This window comes from Erpetoichthys calabaricus, chromosome 16 (genome assembly GCF_900747795.2).
Source record: "Erpetoichthys calabaricus chromosome 16, fErpCal1.3, whole genome shotgun sequence".
Lineage (NCBI taxonomy): Eukaryota > Metazoa > Chordata > Cladistia > Polypteriformes > Polypteridae > Erpetoichthys > Erpetoichthys calabaricus.
This window is the reverse complement of record NC_041409.2, coordinates 84,379,677-84,396,440: the sequence shown is the minus strand read 5'-3', so window position 1 is coordinate 84,396,440 and position 16,764 is coordinate 84,379,677. Positions and strand designations below refer to the sequence as shown.

Here is a 16,764-nt window from a genome sequence, read left to right as displayed (position 1 = left end):
AAGTGATGCCAGAAATCCACACGAGTGACCATTTCATCTGGATGTCGGAGAATGTAACTTATGAATAACACTGATTGCTAAATGTTAAAGCCGCCCTGGACAACATCCACTCAGACATTGCTCATTTTTTGTGAGTTTTTCTAAGATTAGAAACATCCAGACTGCTATCTATTTTATTTTCTATTGTATGTTCTTCTATTTAGTATTTCTTATACTTTAATAAATACCATGGTTGCTTTAACATTTCTATACTTTTTAAATAGAGTGATTGAAATAATAAAGTAAATATCTAGGCACCAGATGCAGTGGGAGTTGCCATTTGCTCAAGTTTGCAGGGTTATCAAGGCTGAGAGGTTGCACCTCAATAGGAAGAACATTGGCATTGTTTGGTTGGTAAGTGGCATATAATAAAAGTGTGTTAAGCCATCATGTGCCCCTTGGACACTTGTACATTGTTAGTGCCAGAGATTGTCAGTCCTTATGTAGAGTACGAGTTCTAGGAGTGACAGGCTTGTTTAGCATCACTCAAGTCATTGTCTGGCTAAAATCTTGAAGTTTGTTTGTGTGTGTCTGTCTGTATGCTAATTTTAAGGTTCAGGAGTAGACCAGCCTAGTAAATGGACTTGGTAAATCTCATAAATCCCACAATCATATACCGACTCAGTAAAACTCACAAGTAAAGGAATAGATTTTTCTTGTTACGGGCTACTGTGGACCGATGCTACTTCTGATAGTTGAAAACTCGGGTTGGGGGGACGATAATGTACAGAGAAGGTAGGGGCTGACACAGAAAGACATCAGCGGACATCGTCAGGGAAGTGCAACGCTCATAGGGGTCAGAGACAGGTTATGCGCGGCTGACAAATGGAGCTTTCTATTTAGCTCACGCTGCAAAGCACTCAGTTCTAAGCCAGAGAATGTGGTTTTGCAGCTCACCACAGCTTAGATCCTTTAACTGAGATGTATCGCGGTATGAGTCCAGACACAGCAATTCAGTTAACAATAAGGGTGGGATTTGCACTGTGAATGGGTGGAGTGTAGTGGTAACGCCGCACAGAGATAGTGGAGGCTGACACAGTGAAAGATCATATATGCCACCAGGGAAGTAGGTAGGTCTTGCCCAGTGACAGATGACCCATGATGATGAATATGTGCCATAGACATTAATAATTGCTGTCTGCTTGTCAATCATAGATTGAGGTGCAAGTTTTCCATAGCCCTTGGATATAACCATGGCTGCCACCCATCTAATCCTGGTTTCTTCTTTTGTAAATTCATTAGTTCTCTTGTAGAAAATTGAATTTAAATGTTAAAGTTGTAAGTATGACAAAAATGAATCTTCACAACAATTCCAATAACTAAATGGCATTGAATTTTTATTTTTATATGTGTTAAATTTTACTTGTTGCATTAACCTGAAATTTAAGTCTAAGTAGCCTATTTTCAAGGCCAAGGCAAACTAGGTGAGAAGCGCCTTTACTGTCTCTGTTTCCTTACACAGGACAAGTTTCCCTCAGTACTACAAGTATGAAGCTGGAAACCTTTGTGCCAGTCTGCCTGACTTGCTGCCACATACAGGAGATCTGGAAGAGATGGTGGTTTTCATTTTGGGTTACAGCCCGTCTGGTGATATGACATTACAGACAGCAGATAATTCTTCCCAAAATGTAAACCAGAGTCACACGTTGAGTATTTACAAGGTAAAGAATTTTTGGGCAACATGAGTGTCTGATGGTTGCTGGGACACAAGCTTTTTATATTAATTGCACATTAGGTGGTTTGAGGCAGTCTCAGCCTGCTTGTACAGTGTAAATAAGATGTTTGAACATTAGTCATGCCTTTCACAGGGAGGACCATTATATGCATTTAATAACACCTAAATAATGCAATTCAAGCATTATTAGATCTAAACACTTTGGATGGCTGATGTATAGTACACAATTCAGATAAATAGGCAGGAGCATACCCATGTATTGTTTTAAAAGCCGGCAGCACAATTTTAAAATTAATTCTAAAGCTAACTGGCAGCCAGTGTAAAGAGACTAAAATTGGAGATACAGAGGCAAACTTTTTTGCCCCAACCTAAAAATGAGCAGCAGCATTCTGAACCAACTACAAGCTGCATATCAGGCATTTACGGATCCCAGAATACAATGAGTTTCAGTAATCAAGCTGAGAAAAGATAAAAGCATATGAGTAGCTTTTATTGGCTTGACTATGCCATCTCTAATGGTCGATTATTAAACTGATGAACTGCTTCTCTCTCCCTCTGTGGCAGTACACAATGTATATGCGGTAATGTAATTTAGCGGGTCCAGAGTCTTTCAGGCGGAGCAAGGAATAGAATTACATATAGTTTCAGCACATGTTTTAACGGAACATTGTACAATGGAGCTATAAGACATCGAGAAGGCGATTGGCAGAAAGTCTTTATTGTCAAGGTAAATAGTGCTGAGAGGTGTCTGGTGGGGATTGGTAAAGTTCAGAATATAATTGTTTATTACAATTCTGACAGCACTATTTTAATTCTGTTGTAATTTGTTAATATTTCATGCCGGAAAGTCTTACTGAAAAAAATTGTAGTAGTCTAAAAGCAATAATCAAGAGGCAATGAAGCCTTGAAGGAAGTTGAATGTCCATGTTGAAGAAGAGGCAGGATTGTTGCCCAACCTTAGGGTGTCCAGGGTCAGATGCGAAGGATCAACTTTACTGTGTGCTGCAGCTTTTCAAACACAGTGAATTAAGGTGAAATTAGGAAAAGTTTATGAACCTTTCCAAATTGTTGTATTCGTGAACCCCTTTGGCAATAAATTCTGTTCTGATCTTCATTCAAGTCCTCATGAGAAGTTAAGAAAATAACATAACATTCTGAAACCTGCGTAATCCAGCAGCACCAGTGATATGGTAGGAAAAAGCCACAACACACTGTCTGTCCATTCAAGCACACAGTCACACTCGGACAGGACTAATGTGGAATTGCCGATTAATTTGATCTACATGTCTTGAGGAATGTGGAACAGAAACTGAGCACCTGCAGGAAACCATTGCTCATCGCTAATGTCTCACTTTATTTAAATATGTGGAATGTCTCAATTCTGTTTTATCCCAGTAGTGTGAACTGTGTGGAGGGTTGCTCCCCTTTACTGTTTAAAGTGTTTCTGCTCATACACGAGGAGGCCATCATAGATCAATATAAAATCTGTTGGTTAGCTTATTGCTAAATTTTTTATGGCTCTGTGTTAAACACAATTTCATGAACTGTGTTTGTGGCGATGTTGCTATCAGCTGGAAGTTCATGAACCAGAGCATGTCTGCTTCACTTAATGATACTTTTTATAAAAAAAAACAAACGTTGTGAATATTTGGATTAATTCATTCAACATAGATTTTTTGTTAATTAATTATTCAATAGGATACACTATCTGTTATTGAGTCATTGATGGAAATAGCATTACATTTAAGTTTAAATGAATGCTAAAGAGCAAGCATGAACATAACTTTGCAAATGTTTATCATTACAGTAAACGCTTAAAGGATATATCAGAATATGGGCCCTCATTTAAGCAAATTGTACAAGACCTGTGCAATATGGCCACTTTGACACATACAGTAAATTGCAGGAGTTAGTGTTTATTTTTGAATTATTTTGTAGGAGAACTAAGCCTCCTAAACTATAATTTCTTTCATGCTTATCTAACTGCCATCCCAGAAACAGACACATACCACAAAATAGAACAAAGTGCTTAAGTTTTAGAAAGAAAAAAAAGTACTCAGCTAGGATTTTAATGCTCACTTAACTTTGCATATACAGACACCTGTTAACACAAGAAGCGAATCACCATCGTCATTAGAACTTGAATCTCTGGCCTGGTAGAGGAAACAGGAATATAGCTTGCTTGTAAATTGCTTGACTGTTCCTGAGTTCTTGGCTCTTCAGCTGTGTTTATGTGGCTTGGTGTGGAGATGGATGTCCAAAGGGCTGGATGGGATCCTTTAAAAGCAGACAGACAAGACAACAAACAGCAGATGTTATGTTAGGAAAGACTACCAAGAAAAGTAAAATGACCAGAAGATTAAACAGAATCAAGTAACAAAAATGGTCAAAAATGAGAAAATCAAAAGGATCAAAAATGTCAAAACCAGAATGTTAAGTAAAAATTGAAATTCAAAGTATAAAGCAAGAGTTCACAACTAGGGAGATGTTATTTGCAATTTCGAATGAGGAAATAGTATTAATTGCCCACATGTAGCAAAGTGTTACATGTCTTATGACTAGATCCCAAGCACTAAAGAGTCCCAGAAACACCCACTAGAGGGGGAAACTGTCACACCTGGCTAATAACAAGGGTAAACAAAGACTCTTTGTGTATAAAAATATTTATTTTTAAATAAGATAATTTATTCTTAAATATGAAAACATCCTGGCTGAAACATAAGAACATTTGTGGAAAAAGCAGAATCAGTTATAAATACAAGACAGGAGACACTGTGTCCTACTGGAAGCAGCCTCTGAAAAAGATTTAGGGTTTTGTGTTGACAGAATATTTTCATCGTCTAAGCTATGTGCAGAAGTAATTAAAAAAGCAAGTAAGGTGTTAGGGTACTGTATATCAATAAAACTGTTGCGTATCAATCAAAGGATGGTGCCCTTAGACTAAATAATGCACTTGTGAGAGTGCACCTGGAGTCCTGTGTGCAGTTCTAGTCACCACACTACAAGAAAGAGAGAAGAGCACTTGAAGCTGTGCAGAGGAGAAAGTGCATCCGAGGACTGAAGGACACATCCTACTGTGACAGTCTGAAAGAATTCAATCAGTTTATTCTCAAGCAGAGGAGACTGCGTGAGGTCCTAATCCAGGTCTTCAAAATCCTCAAAGGCATTGATAAAGTAGATGCAGTAGATTTCTTTCACCTTAATGGTGTATGATGACTGTGAAGACATCAGTGGAAAGTAATCTTTACACAAAGAGTTACGTGAATCTCAAACAAACAGCTGGTCCATGTAGTTGAAGTAGAAACCTCAAGAACCTTTTAAGAAGTATCTGGATGCGATATTGGAACAGCTTAGCTATTGGCTGAACGAACACACTTGATGGAGTGAATGGTCTCCTTTCATTTGTCAGATTTCTTGTTTTTTTGTTCTTTTAACCTGTTGTATAATAAAAATAAGATCACCACCTCTGAGGACATGCACCCCTACGAACCAAGAGCCACATCCTAACAACAAGCACACAAAACGATGGCATCCAACACAAAAACAAAGTGGTGTTAGAAATGGTTCAAAATAAAATAACAAAAGTTTAAAATCTTGAACTCTGAGCAAACACGCTTTGAAAGGAGGCATGGACCTTGAAAACTGTAATTGGGTACAAATCCATAAAACTGATACAAAGAAGCCCACAAAAAGTTAATATGTGAATATAATCATAACAGCAGAGTGTGATGATGACTGCCATTTCTGCTACTTTATTCAAATATTTTTTTTGGAAAAAACTCAAATAAGCAATATAGTTGTCCAAAAATGCTCAATTGTGTCAGCTCCCTTCTCTGTAACCAGAAAATCATTGCAAGTTCTTGACTATACAAATGACCTTGTGCCTGACCTTCAGCTCGTCTCCTTTTGAAGTTTGTCTTGACTTGCACAAATTATATATTTGTATAATTATCTATTCCCCAAAGACCACAGTGCCATGCCAAGAAGTAAGTCCATTCCAGTGCAACTTGCTGGTTTCCATGAGACCTGTCCCTGAGAAGGAACTTTCTACGACAGTCCAGATGGAAGATCGTCATGGTGCCCCAGTACACATTGGATATCCTGGTGAGATGTGCTTTACCTTTCATAACAAAGTAAAACATGAAACATGTTTGTAAATTTTGATACCTAATTACTATTATGAAAGACTGGAAGATGATAAAACATAACATGTGCTGTAATCACAACCTCCGATCATTTGTTGTAGCCAGCTAACAGCCTTTCTAATCTTACCCTAGGAATTTTTTTCCCGCTGTTCCTTACTGGACACTTCTAGCTCAAAAATCATCTTAGGTCATCTTGCATGCACTGCTAGTTTGAGATCACCTCACAGATTTTCAGATATTTTTAAGTTTGGAGATGGTACATACTATTCCAAATCCTTAATAGTTCATTTCTTGAAGAAATCCAGTATATTTTGAGGAATTTTTTGATTATTGTCTTGTAATTTTGTTTGTTTGTTTCATTTTCTTTACCAACTGCTGGCCATTACCTTCCAGAATGTATTTATGCTTCACATAATCCATTTCCTTTTTCTACCCCCACAATATTTCCTTTGCCACTTGCTCCCACACAACCCCAAAGCCTGAAAGATCCACCACCTGGCTTAATAGTTTACCAGATATTATTTTCTTTGAACATAAGAATTTTGACAAATGAGAGGAGACCATTTGTTTATTTGGGTAATAATAAATAAATATCTCATCCAGATACCTCTTAAAGACTGTCAAAGGTTCTTCAAATGCTTTTTTTTCCCCAAACGTACCTTTGGCGACTGTCGATAAAGTGGTCACTTTTTGTTTATTCAGTCCACAACTCTTGGCTCAGTAACATTTATCCAAGCGTTGTGCTGCATACTTGAGACATTGACTTTTCTGAAGAGATCACAGGTATGGTTTTGCCCCTGAAGATTCTTCCTTACAGATCATGTTTGGGCAACCAGAGCTGCACAGTAGACTGATTCCCATGCCAACTAAACCTCCCTGCATGTTCCCTGTAGTGCTGTGAGGGTTTTACTTTGTACATTTGACTAGTCTACCATCAGCTGTATTGGAGACGTGTCTTGGTTTTCCTGATCTTGTGTTGACTTCAACAGTTTACCTTACCTTGTATTTACTAATCACATTTCAGATCGTGGCCATTATAAGCATGGAAATGTTTAAATATCCATTCATGGTCTTCCCCTGCTTTATAAGAGTTAATTATCTTTACTTTCAGATCATCATTCAGCAGGTTAGCAGAACCCATGACTGTTGAGTGTAAGCACAATGCTTTTGAGAGGTTCAAAAAGTCAAAATATATGAAGCTCTAGAATTTTCTTCACTTCCCTTGTGCTAAGGCATAATGAGTCTGAGTAGCTCCAGTGGATTATCCAGAGGGATAATCAAACCTTTGTGCATGCCACATATTATGGTTTATTTTTTCACAATCTGCTAAATTCAGAAAATAAATAGTAATTGTGCATTAGAATTTGCAGAAAAATGTCACATTTAAGTTTGTTCCCAGCAAAGGTTGTATTAAATCGTCAAAACAGGAAATTTGACCCAGTGAGTCTAACCTTTGTTACACACAAGTACTGTATGTGTTGGAGAGTTCACTGACAATTGTTTCATTTTTCAAGGGCTACTTGGCATAAAGGACCTCTCTAAACCAGATTATGGAGCAGCTGTGGAGCTCCAGCAAGGAGTCATTCCAGTGTTCAGGGCTTGTGGCGCCACAGCGGTAGAAGCCGTAAAAAGCTGCAGTGAGTATTTTTTGGGCTACAGAAAACTCTTCAAACAGAATCGTTTGTCTCCTTTCTTGGACTTTGTAGGATATTCATATGACAAAGATTTCACATTGCACACTCCCAGAGCTATGAACATTTACACATCAATATTGGGTACATCTCATCTGTTCTACTTTAGCCTTATGTAATTTGCCCACATTATTCACTGTGATACACTAGAAATGATAAATGTTCTGTCTTGCTCTGGGCTAACACCCTGCTTGTTCTAATAGCCTAAGGCCCATACAACAATATCCAGGGTCAATTTGTACAAAACAAAAGTGGCTAAAAGCAACACACAGAATGTCTAATATGTAGCTTCCCTTATGTGTTTTTGTTAGAACTAGTGCTGTTGTTTCTTTTCCCTAATACACAAATATGTTTCCCTTTTCCACTTATATTCTTACTACTCTTCTTCCCACCATATAGCAGTGGGTCTTTCCCTAAGTGCCCACTAGCAGGAGCTGGACTTTTAAGTTCCCCACCTGAGCTCCATCATTTTCGTCTTTTTTGAGTAACCTCTCACTTGGTCTGTGGCCATAAATTAGTGCAGCCTGTGTACTGACACATGGTTTACAGAAACTCTGTGTGCTTGAAGAGACTGTCTCTCAGCATTCTATGAGTGTGCCCCCTGACTTTACTTTAAACCTGCAAGTCCATCGGTATGTCAGCCAACTGTTAGATAATAACATTAAGAAATATCCAGTCCCTCCAGCAGATTTTCCTCTTTGCCGTCATTGCTAGTCTTACATTTACTGATTTATAAAGGTTTTTGTTGGCAGGTCCAGCCAAGTTCCTTCTTTTTAGCAGTGACTGTTTCTGGCAGGTTCCCCCAAAACAACTAATTTAAAAGAGAAACCTGGCTGTTTTCCATATTTAAGGTCATATAGAGAGGTATACTATTGAGTTGGGTTCATATCTCTATCTGGCTCGAATGTGTGAGATCATTTAGGTGACATCTCACCAATGTATTTTCCCTCTCTTATTCCATCTTTTGTTGACATTTTTAGCCAAATGTCTTGTCTCATGCTCCACAGTTATATGATCTTGTATACTTACAGTTTTTTGAGAATAGAAATGTGATTCTCAGAGTGATCAGCTAAGTCCTAAAATTACATTAAATTTAGTTCAATTTATGTACCCCTTAGCAATTAAAATATGGAACATAAGAATTCTGACAAAGCAGAGGCGACCATTCAGTCCATCAGTCTTGTTTGTTTCACTAATAACTAAGCTGTCCCAGTATCTCATCCAGATACTTCTTAAATGTGGTCATGGTTTCTTCTTCAACTACAAATCTCAGTAGTTTGTTTCCGATTCCCACAACTCTTTGTGTAATTAGACAGGTGCTTACTGACTTCAGTCTTAAATGCACTTCCCTTAAATGTAACTTAATTTTGATTTTTTTTTTTACTCATATCCAACTTTTTTGCATGACTGTTCAGATTAATTTTGGTGAAGTGACTTGCTCATGGTCACACATTATTAGTAGTGGGATTTGAACCCACAGCTTCAGGATTTGAAGTCCAAAACTGTAGCCATTACACCACACTACTTGTACTTAAGTCTACAAGTGGCCTGCTACAGACATTAAAGTTAGCATACAGTATCTGAGATCTGAAAAATAAACGAGTGTCAGCAGAGTAGTTCTCTCAGAATTAAGGTTCTTTCTCACATTTAGAGGCACCTCTGGCCTTCACTCACACTCCTGGCTCTGTATACATCTCTGAAGCGCAAGACTCCCAACTCGGTCAATTTTGTGGACCACCTGACTCCATCCAGAGTGTGTGCATCTCTGAGAATCCCTTACACTTCAGTTTGGCCTCTTCAGCTGCAGTCCAGAAGATCAGATCCTTGGAGGGTGTCATCATAACTGATCCAGGTAAAAAGTTAAAGCGCATAATGGGCTTTTTGTCTCGGCTATACAGTGGAAACTTTACCTACAGGAACATATTTAAGCAATGTATTATCGTTAACAGTTTAATGATTTATCATTTTTTAGTGACATTATTAAGAAGCTGGTTAGAAATTTTAGTATTTGGACCTAAAGCTTTGAGCAAACTACATTTTAGTCAGAAACAAAATGTCTTGTAATCTTCTCATTTTGCTGCATCCAGCAGTTTCTTAACATACTTATGTTCAGTTCTAGTCTACTTCAACATCTTCCTTTGCTTTGTTAGGAAACAGAGGAATACGAGCACTGTTTGTCCAGGATGAGCTGCTCAAAGCCTCCCTGTCCATGTCCCATGCCAAGTCTGTGCTTATTACTACTGGTTTTCCTACACATTTCAACCAGAATCCACCAGAAGAGACAGATGGGCCACCAGGAGCTCTGGCCATGGCTGCCATGCTTCAGGCCCTGAGGAAAGAGGTCGCTATTGTGGTTGACCTGCGAGCACTGGAAATGTTCCAAGCAATTATTGCAGAAGCACTAAAACAAGGTACCGTCCACTCATGACTGCAAAATGGTGCATACATCTCTCTATTATATTCTATAAAAAAATCCTGCAATGAGACAAGACTTTTTGGAAGAGATTTTTTGAAGTCCCGCGAGACGAGACTTTTGACATGAGATTGTTTCAAGTCACACCCTCCTCTCAACCATATTCAAACACGCACACAGTCCACTCACATCTCATTTGTATGAATGCTTTTGACAGACACATTTCCTGCGCTCTCAGCTCTTATACATTTTTACGTTTTCCTCACTTTAAGTTCCCAATTAAAGAAGACGTATTATGTCCAAATCAGTCAGTCAGTCATTAGCCAACCCACTATATCCTAACACAGGGGTCTGCTGGAGCCAATCTCAGCCAGCACAGGGTGCAAGGCAAGAACAAACCCCTGGGCAGGGCACACACACACCAAGCACACATTAGGGACAATTTAGGGTCACCAATACACCTAACCTGCATGTCTTTGAACTGTGGGAGGAAACCGGAGCACCCGGAGGAAACCCACAGGGAGAACATGCAAACTCCACGCAGGGAGGACCCGGGAAGCCAACCCACGTCTCCTTACTGCATTGCAGCAGCGCTATCCCTGTGCCACCGTGCTGCCCTTATGTCCAAATCTTATTGATGAATTTCATCCCGAAGGGATATCAACAGAAGAAATGAGTACACGGGCAATCCTAGCAGCGAAAAACAATTAAGTCAAATGAATTAACATGAAAATTGTCGATCAGTTACACAGCAAATTGGTTAAATGCGTATCATTAGACTATGCTGAAACAGTTGGTAATGATCGTGTGGAAGATGAAAACATCAGCCTACAATATCCCAAAGAATAACTACAACCATCCAGTCTTCCACCAGCCGAATTACTGTTGAAAGAAGGATGCATCCAAGAAAGGTAATGTAGTACATCTTCCCCGGTTAACATTAAACAACAAAGGAGCTCTTGATATGCCATTCGTATTAAAACGTTAACCGTTTCCTGTTAGAATAGATTTTGCAAAGACAACAAATCACAGATACAACAATCGAAAAAATTGGTTTATTTTTTGCGTTGTCACGATGTAAGTCCAAACACAGAATCAAAATTCAATGCAATATTGACAAAAATTTAATTCAGAAAATTGTTTTTGCTGAAGTTTTACAGTAAAAGTGCAAGTTTAAAAAATATTTGCATGTTAATTTCAGACCCCAAAAGAACAAAATCATATAATGCAACGAAAAACTCGAACGTAACATGAAACATGATTTACTTTCAAATTATTATGTTTTACTATGGTTAATTACTCGCTGTAATGTAAAATAGTTAGTTCTATTATGCATATGTAACAATTCTCATGAAAATAGCAATCTGATTAAATTGTACAACCGTATTCCCATACACGAGCAGCAGAACTGCAAAGAGACTAGTACGTAGTGATGGCACGGGGGTTGGCAAGTGAAGTGAGCAGGGGGCAAAACCCCTAGTTTTACTTAAAGATATTCTTAGAATTTAAAATAGGTTTTATTAACAAGGCTTAGCTAAAACTGTGAGTAGAGGGACAGGTGAGACTGCATGCATGGAAACAGACTGCTGAGTGCTCCACGCACAGTGAAAAGACCGAATGATGGTGGATATAAGAAGACTTTTAGAGACACAGCTCAGCCTGTGATCATGAAGACTAGCTATGCAGACATTGGCTAACTTTGTTTATACAACACCTTTTAAACTGTGTCCCCAAAGCACAGCTCTGCATTCATTCTTCTTGTCTTCTCCAAGAAGTACAGAGAGCACAGCTTAACCAACAGACACATGGTGTACATGTGGTGTCTCTGGGTTGATGTACAGTGGTATTGCCAATCAATTTGACAGCATGTGGAAAGAAACTTTTTCCAGCACTTGGAGAACTTCTAAACTCCACACAGAGAACACCCAAGGCTGGAACTGAACTGGACTCAAAGTGCCGTAGACTGCCTTTCCTGTCACACTACTACTGTGTCTTTTTTTACAGGCATTTTAAAACAACCTGTACCAATTCTGAGTTTTCAAGAAGCGGGCCAAGATGCAGCCAAGAGGTTCCTGTGTCACAATGGAGACCCCCAATCTCCCAGGTGAGCAGTCTTTCTTTCTTCCTAGTACTGTCTGCCAGACATTTGGAATGAAAACTGTTGTCACTGGCAAGTGATAATTAACATCAGATAGTCCCTGAGCTTTGACTCTGGGGAGGCCAATTAAAAGATTGTTGCTTTCCCATGCTGTCTAATCTCCACTTGTACCCAGAAGAGTAAGGGGGGGGGGGGGGGGGGGCACACATCTACTTGTGTTTTTTTTATTTATTTTATTTTTTTAAATTTTATTGATTTTATTGTAATCATTCCATACAAATAGATTAGTTTTTACAAAAAATAGGATTAAAAACAAATCAACTCCCACCCCTGAGAAAGAGAGCATGGCCAACGGAATAAAACTTAAAGCTAGTAAAAATAAACAAATTGATGAGTTTAATAGGCGGATAAAGGAAGAGAATCTACTTCCTCAGTGTTTTAAGAGCTTATTCTAAAATATTATTGATTAGATCCTGCCAGGTTTTGAAAAAGTTCTGCACAGATCCTTTAACTGAGAATTTGATTTTTTCCAATTTCAAATAATATAAAACATCAGTTACCCACCGACTTAAAAGAGGAGAGTTAGGATTCTTCCAGTTTAGCAAAATAAGTCTACGTGCCAATAGTGTAATGAAGGCAATCACAGTTTGTTTGTTCTTCTCCACTTTAAGCCCATCTGGAAGAACACCAAACACAGCTGTTAGTGGATTAGGAGGGATTGTGACACCAAGGCTGTCTGAAAGGCACTTAAAAATTTTTGTTCAGAATGATGTTAATTTGGCGCAGGCCAGCTTCGTTTACACTTGGGCTCAGCTGCTTGCACTGTGAAGAGCATCAGTGCCTCCAGACCAGAGGCCCATAATTCTGTTGGAGATTCGTAAGCCGTTCAGGGGTATCTGAGCAAGAGCAAATCAACCGGGAAAGAAGAGACGATAGATAGATAGATAGATAGATAGATAGATAGATAGATAGATAGATAGATAGATAGATAGATAGATAGATAGATAGATAGATAGATAGATAGATACTTTATCAATCCCAAGGGGAAATTCACACTACAAACCTCTAGTGCCATCTGTGGTAATGGGTAATGTAAAATCGCTCATGAACAAAATGGATGAATCAACAGCATTAGCAAAGAATAAGAGGGAATATCAGGAAAGTAGTTTTATGTGTTTCACAGAGGTATGAGGTAAGAAAAGAGTTACGCAGATTGCATGCAGGAAAAGCGGTGGACTCTTTTGAAGTCAGTGCAAAAGTACTATAGGCCTGTGCTGATGAGCCGTTTTGTGTCTTGAAGCACATATACAGTCTCAGCCTGAGACTAGAGAAGGTTCTGGTGCTTTGGGAGACCTCATGTATTGTTCCATTGCCAAAGACCAAGAATCCCAAAGAACTGAATGATTATATAGACCTGTGGCACTGACTTCACACTTGATGAAAACAATGCAAAGGCTGGTTCTTGGTCACTTGGGTGCAGGGTTGGACCCTCTATAGTTTGGGGTGGTGTAGATTGTCTGCTGCACAGAGCCTACTCTCACCTGGAGAGGGCTGAGAGTACAGTGAGAGTCATGTTTTTTTTATTTTTCTAGCACCTATAATACCATCCAGCCTCTCCTATTGAGGGACAAGTTGTGTACAGGGCAGGTTAACACTGTCCTGATTTCCTGGATTTTAGACCATGTGACTGACTGGCCACAGTACGTGAGATTAGGGAACTGTGTGTCGGAGAGAGTGACTAGCAGCACAGGTGCTCCACAGGGGACTGTCCTTGCTCCACTCCTTTATGCTTTTTACACCTCAGATTTCAGGTATAATTCCAAGACCTGTCACCTTCAAAAGTTTTCGGATGTCACCGCAATTGTTGGATGTATTAGTTAAGGGAAGGAGGAAAAGTACAGAAGCCTGGTGGGTAGCTTTGTGGAGTGGTGTCATCACAACCATCTCCAACTAAACCCCAAGAAAACAAAGGAGCTTGTGGTGGACTTTCAGGAAAAAGTCTTCTCCAGCTCTTATCATCATCCAGGGTGAGGAAATCGAAATCGCGATAGTTAAAACCTATGAGTAGTGTTTACCTGAATGATAAGCTGGGACAGGAATAGAATGTAGACATAATTCCTGTACATGAAGGGCCAGAGGCAACTCCATATTTTGAGGAGGCTGAGATCATTCAATGTGAGAGGCCTGCTACTGAGGCTATTCTGTGAGCCTGTGGTATTTAGTGCCATCTTTTATGCTGTGGTGTGCTGGGGCAGCAGTATCACAGCCAAGGATGCTAAGAGACTGAACATGATCATCAGAAAGGCCAGTTCAGTCCTTGTGGTGAAACTGGACACTGTGAAGGTGATAGTAGAGAGGAGGATGCTGGATAAGGTGCCCTTAATTATCAAGATCCCCTCCCATCCACTCCATAAATTGCTGCAGAGCCAAAAGAGTGCAAGGAGCAGCAGACTTGCTTCTCCCCTGCTGGTCTTTTCTTTGGCTGCTATCAAACAAAACAACTCCAGGCTTTAATCCACATATCCTTTACTGGATTATTTCATGAATTGTATGTATGGGATGCCAGACTCAGCAATCACTGGTACTTTATCCGTGGTTACTGGTCATCCTATGTATCACATTTATTGCATATATTATAATACTTTGATACTGAACTTTATTTATTACTGTGGGTTGGTAATACATCACTATTTTTGGTATTTTATGTTTTTTATTTATCTTTTCTGTTTCATCTTATATATTTTATTAGGTATTTTAATTATTTAATCTATATGTATTTGTTTTAAATTTTCTGTGAGCTGATGGAACACCTACATTTCTCTTCAGGTATTAATAAAGTGTTATCTTAGTAATGTATATTTAAATAAATTTAATGGCATCTTGATAAAAAACATAAAAAATTTCTGGGTGTTTCCAAACATTTGACTGGTAGTGTGTAATGTAACCGATTCCTCTGTAAGAGAAATTATGAAATCTTCAGACCGTGGCTACAGAGTTGAGGCAGGTTTGGAGCTAACACTCTCCTTGGTTCGTGCAGGAGTCCTCCTGGTTTGTAAGAGAGACAGATTGTACTGAATGAGGCCAACTCCAAAGCAAGCTTTGCTCTCCACCCTTGGGCTACATTGCAATTACTCTGCCATTTAGGTTGGCTTCTGTCATTCTCAGGTACGACCACCTAGTGGCAGTAGAGCGTGCTGGCAGGGCCAGGGATGGCAGCTATTACAACATGAGGAAAGTGAACATTAAGCACCTGGTGGATTCCATTGATGACCTGTTCATTGCAGCAAGCACCATTCCTGGCATCACCACGACAGGTAATTAATTTTCTGGCATCAAACACATCCTGCAATGGAACAAAATGGAATTGCAGTGGGACATTTCACGTAATTGACTTTCCATGTGGTAACACTCAGTGAAAGTTTCTGGATAATTAGCCGAGTTGTGATGAAACACTATCTGCTCATTTCATACCATTATAAAAAGAATGTAAATTACAATCAAGTTAGCTAGAAGTGGCATTTTTGTGAGCATGTTGTACTTACAGAAGTGCAAAATATAGGCATATTGCATTTATTCTGCGGTTCATTTTCACAAAAAATTGCTTTTAGTAAGCAGTAAATCAATAGCCAAAATACAGTCTACAAATTACTGTAAACAGAAGGAAGTGGAAAAGAGATAAAACATTGATGATCATTCTGAAAATTCTTATAGTATGTGAACTCGGCATAATACTGTGAAAACACTCGCACTAGGAGGGACCTGTATTTACAACAACAACAACAATAACATTTATTTTTACAGCACGTTTTCATACAATTGATGTAGCTCAAAGTGCTTTACAAGATGAAGAAAGAAAAAAAATATTTAAAAATTAGACAATACTAATTAACAAAGAATAAAGTAAGGTCCGGTGGCCAAGGAGAACAGAAAAAAAAAAAAACTCCAGAGGGCTGGAGGAAAAAAAAAAAACAAAATCTGCAGGGGCTCCAAGGCCACAAGACCACCCAGTCCCCTCTAGGCATTCTACCTAACATCAATGATCTCAATCAGTCCTCATGGTTTTCAGGCTTCACTTGAAAGAAATTAGATGATGATGATGGTCATGTGGACCTCTGGCCTTCAATCCATTAATGTAGAGACTGCACGGTGCCCTGCTCAGGTGGTGGTTGTGCAGATCGCCACCACAGAAAACCGGAAAAAGAACAGCAGAGAAAGTAGGGGTTAGTACGGATTACAGAGCCACCATGAATAATAATGATAATTAAATGCATATACAGAATATCAGAGTGACACTAAAATGAAGCTATGAGAAACCCATGTTAAAATAATTACTTTTTAGCATCTTTTTAAAGTGCTCCACCGTATTAGCCTGGCGAATTTCTATTGGTAAGCTAGTCCAGATTTTAGGTGCATAACAGCAGAAGGTCACCTTGCCACTTCTTTTAAGTTTAGCTCTTGGAATTCTAAGCAGACACTCATTTGAGAATCTAAGGTTACGATTTGGAGTGTAAGGTGTAAGACATTCCAAAATATAAGATGGAGCGAGATTATTTAAGGCTTTGTAGACCATAAGCAGTATTTTAAAGTCAATTCTAAATGACACAGGTAACCAGTGTTGTGACATCAGAACTGGAGTAATGTGCTCGGATTTTCTTTTCCGAGTTAAGATTCTGGCAGCTGCATTTTGCACGTGTTGCAATCGA

At 39.0% G+C, this 16,764-nt stretch overlaps 1 protein-coding gene across 5 annotated transcripts in view; it reads left to right on the top strand.

The window, feature by feature from the left end:
* LOC114666679 (D-glutamate cyclase, mitochondrial-like) overlaps nucleotides 1-16,764 on the top strand; it is a 58,069-nt gene that overhangs the window by 30,558 nt on the left and 10,747 nt on the right. For all 5 annotated transcript variants that reach the window (XM_028821628.2, XM_051919773.1, XM_028821629.2 and 2 more), the window contains 7 exons: nucleotides 1,502-1,700; nucleotides 5,680-5,818; nucleotides 7,374-7,496; nucleotides 9,202-9,402; nucleotides 9,701-9,961; nucleotides 11,968-12,067; nucleotides 15,227-15,375. In XM_028821628.2, the coding sequence (XP_028677461.1) occupies nucleotides 1,502-1,700; nucleotides 5,680-5,818; nucleotides 7,374-7,496; nucleotides 9,202-9,402; nucleotides 9,701-9,961; nucleotides 11,968-12,067; nucleotides 15,227-15,375 (1,172 nt within the window). The remainder of the gene's footprint in view (nucleotides 1-1,501; nucleotides 1,701-5,679; nucleotides 5,819-7,373; nucleotides 7,497-9,201; nucleotides 9,403-9,700; nucleotides 9,962-11,967; nucleotides 12,068-15,226; nucleotides 15,376-16,764) is intronic.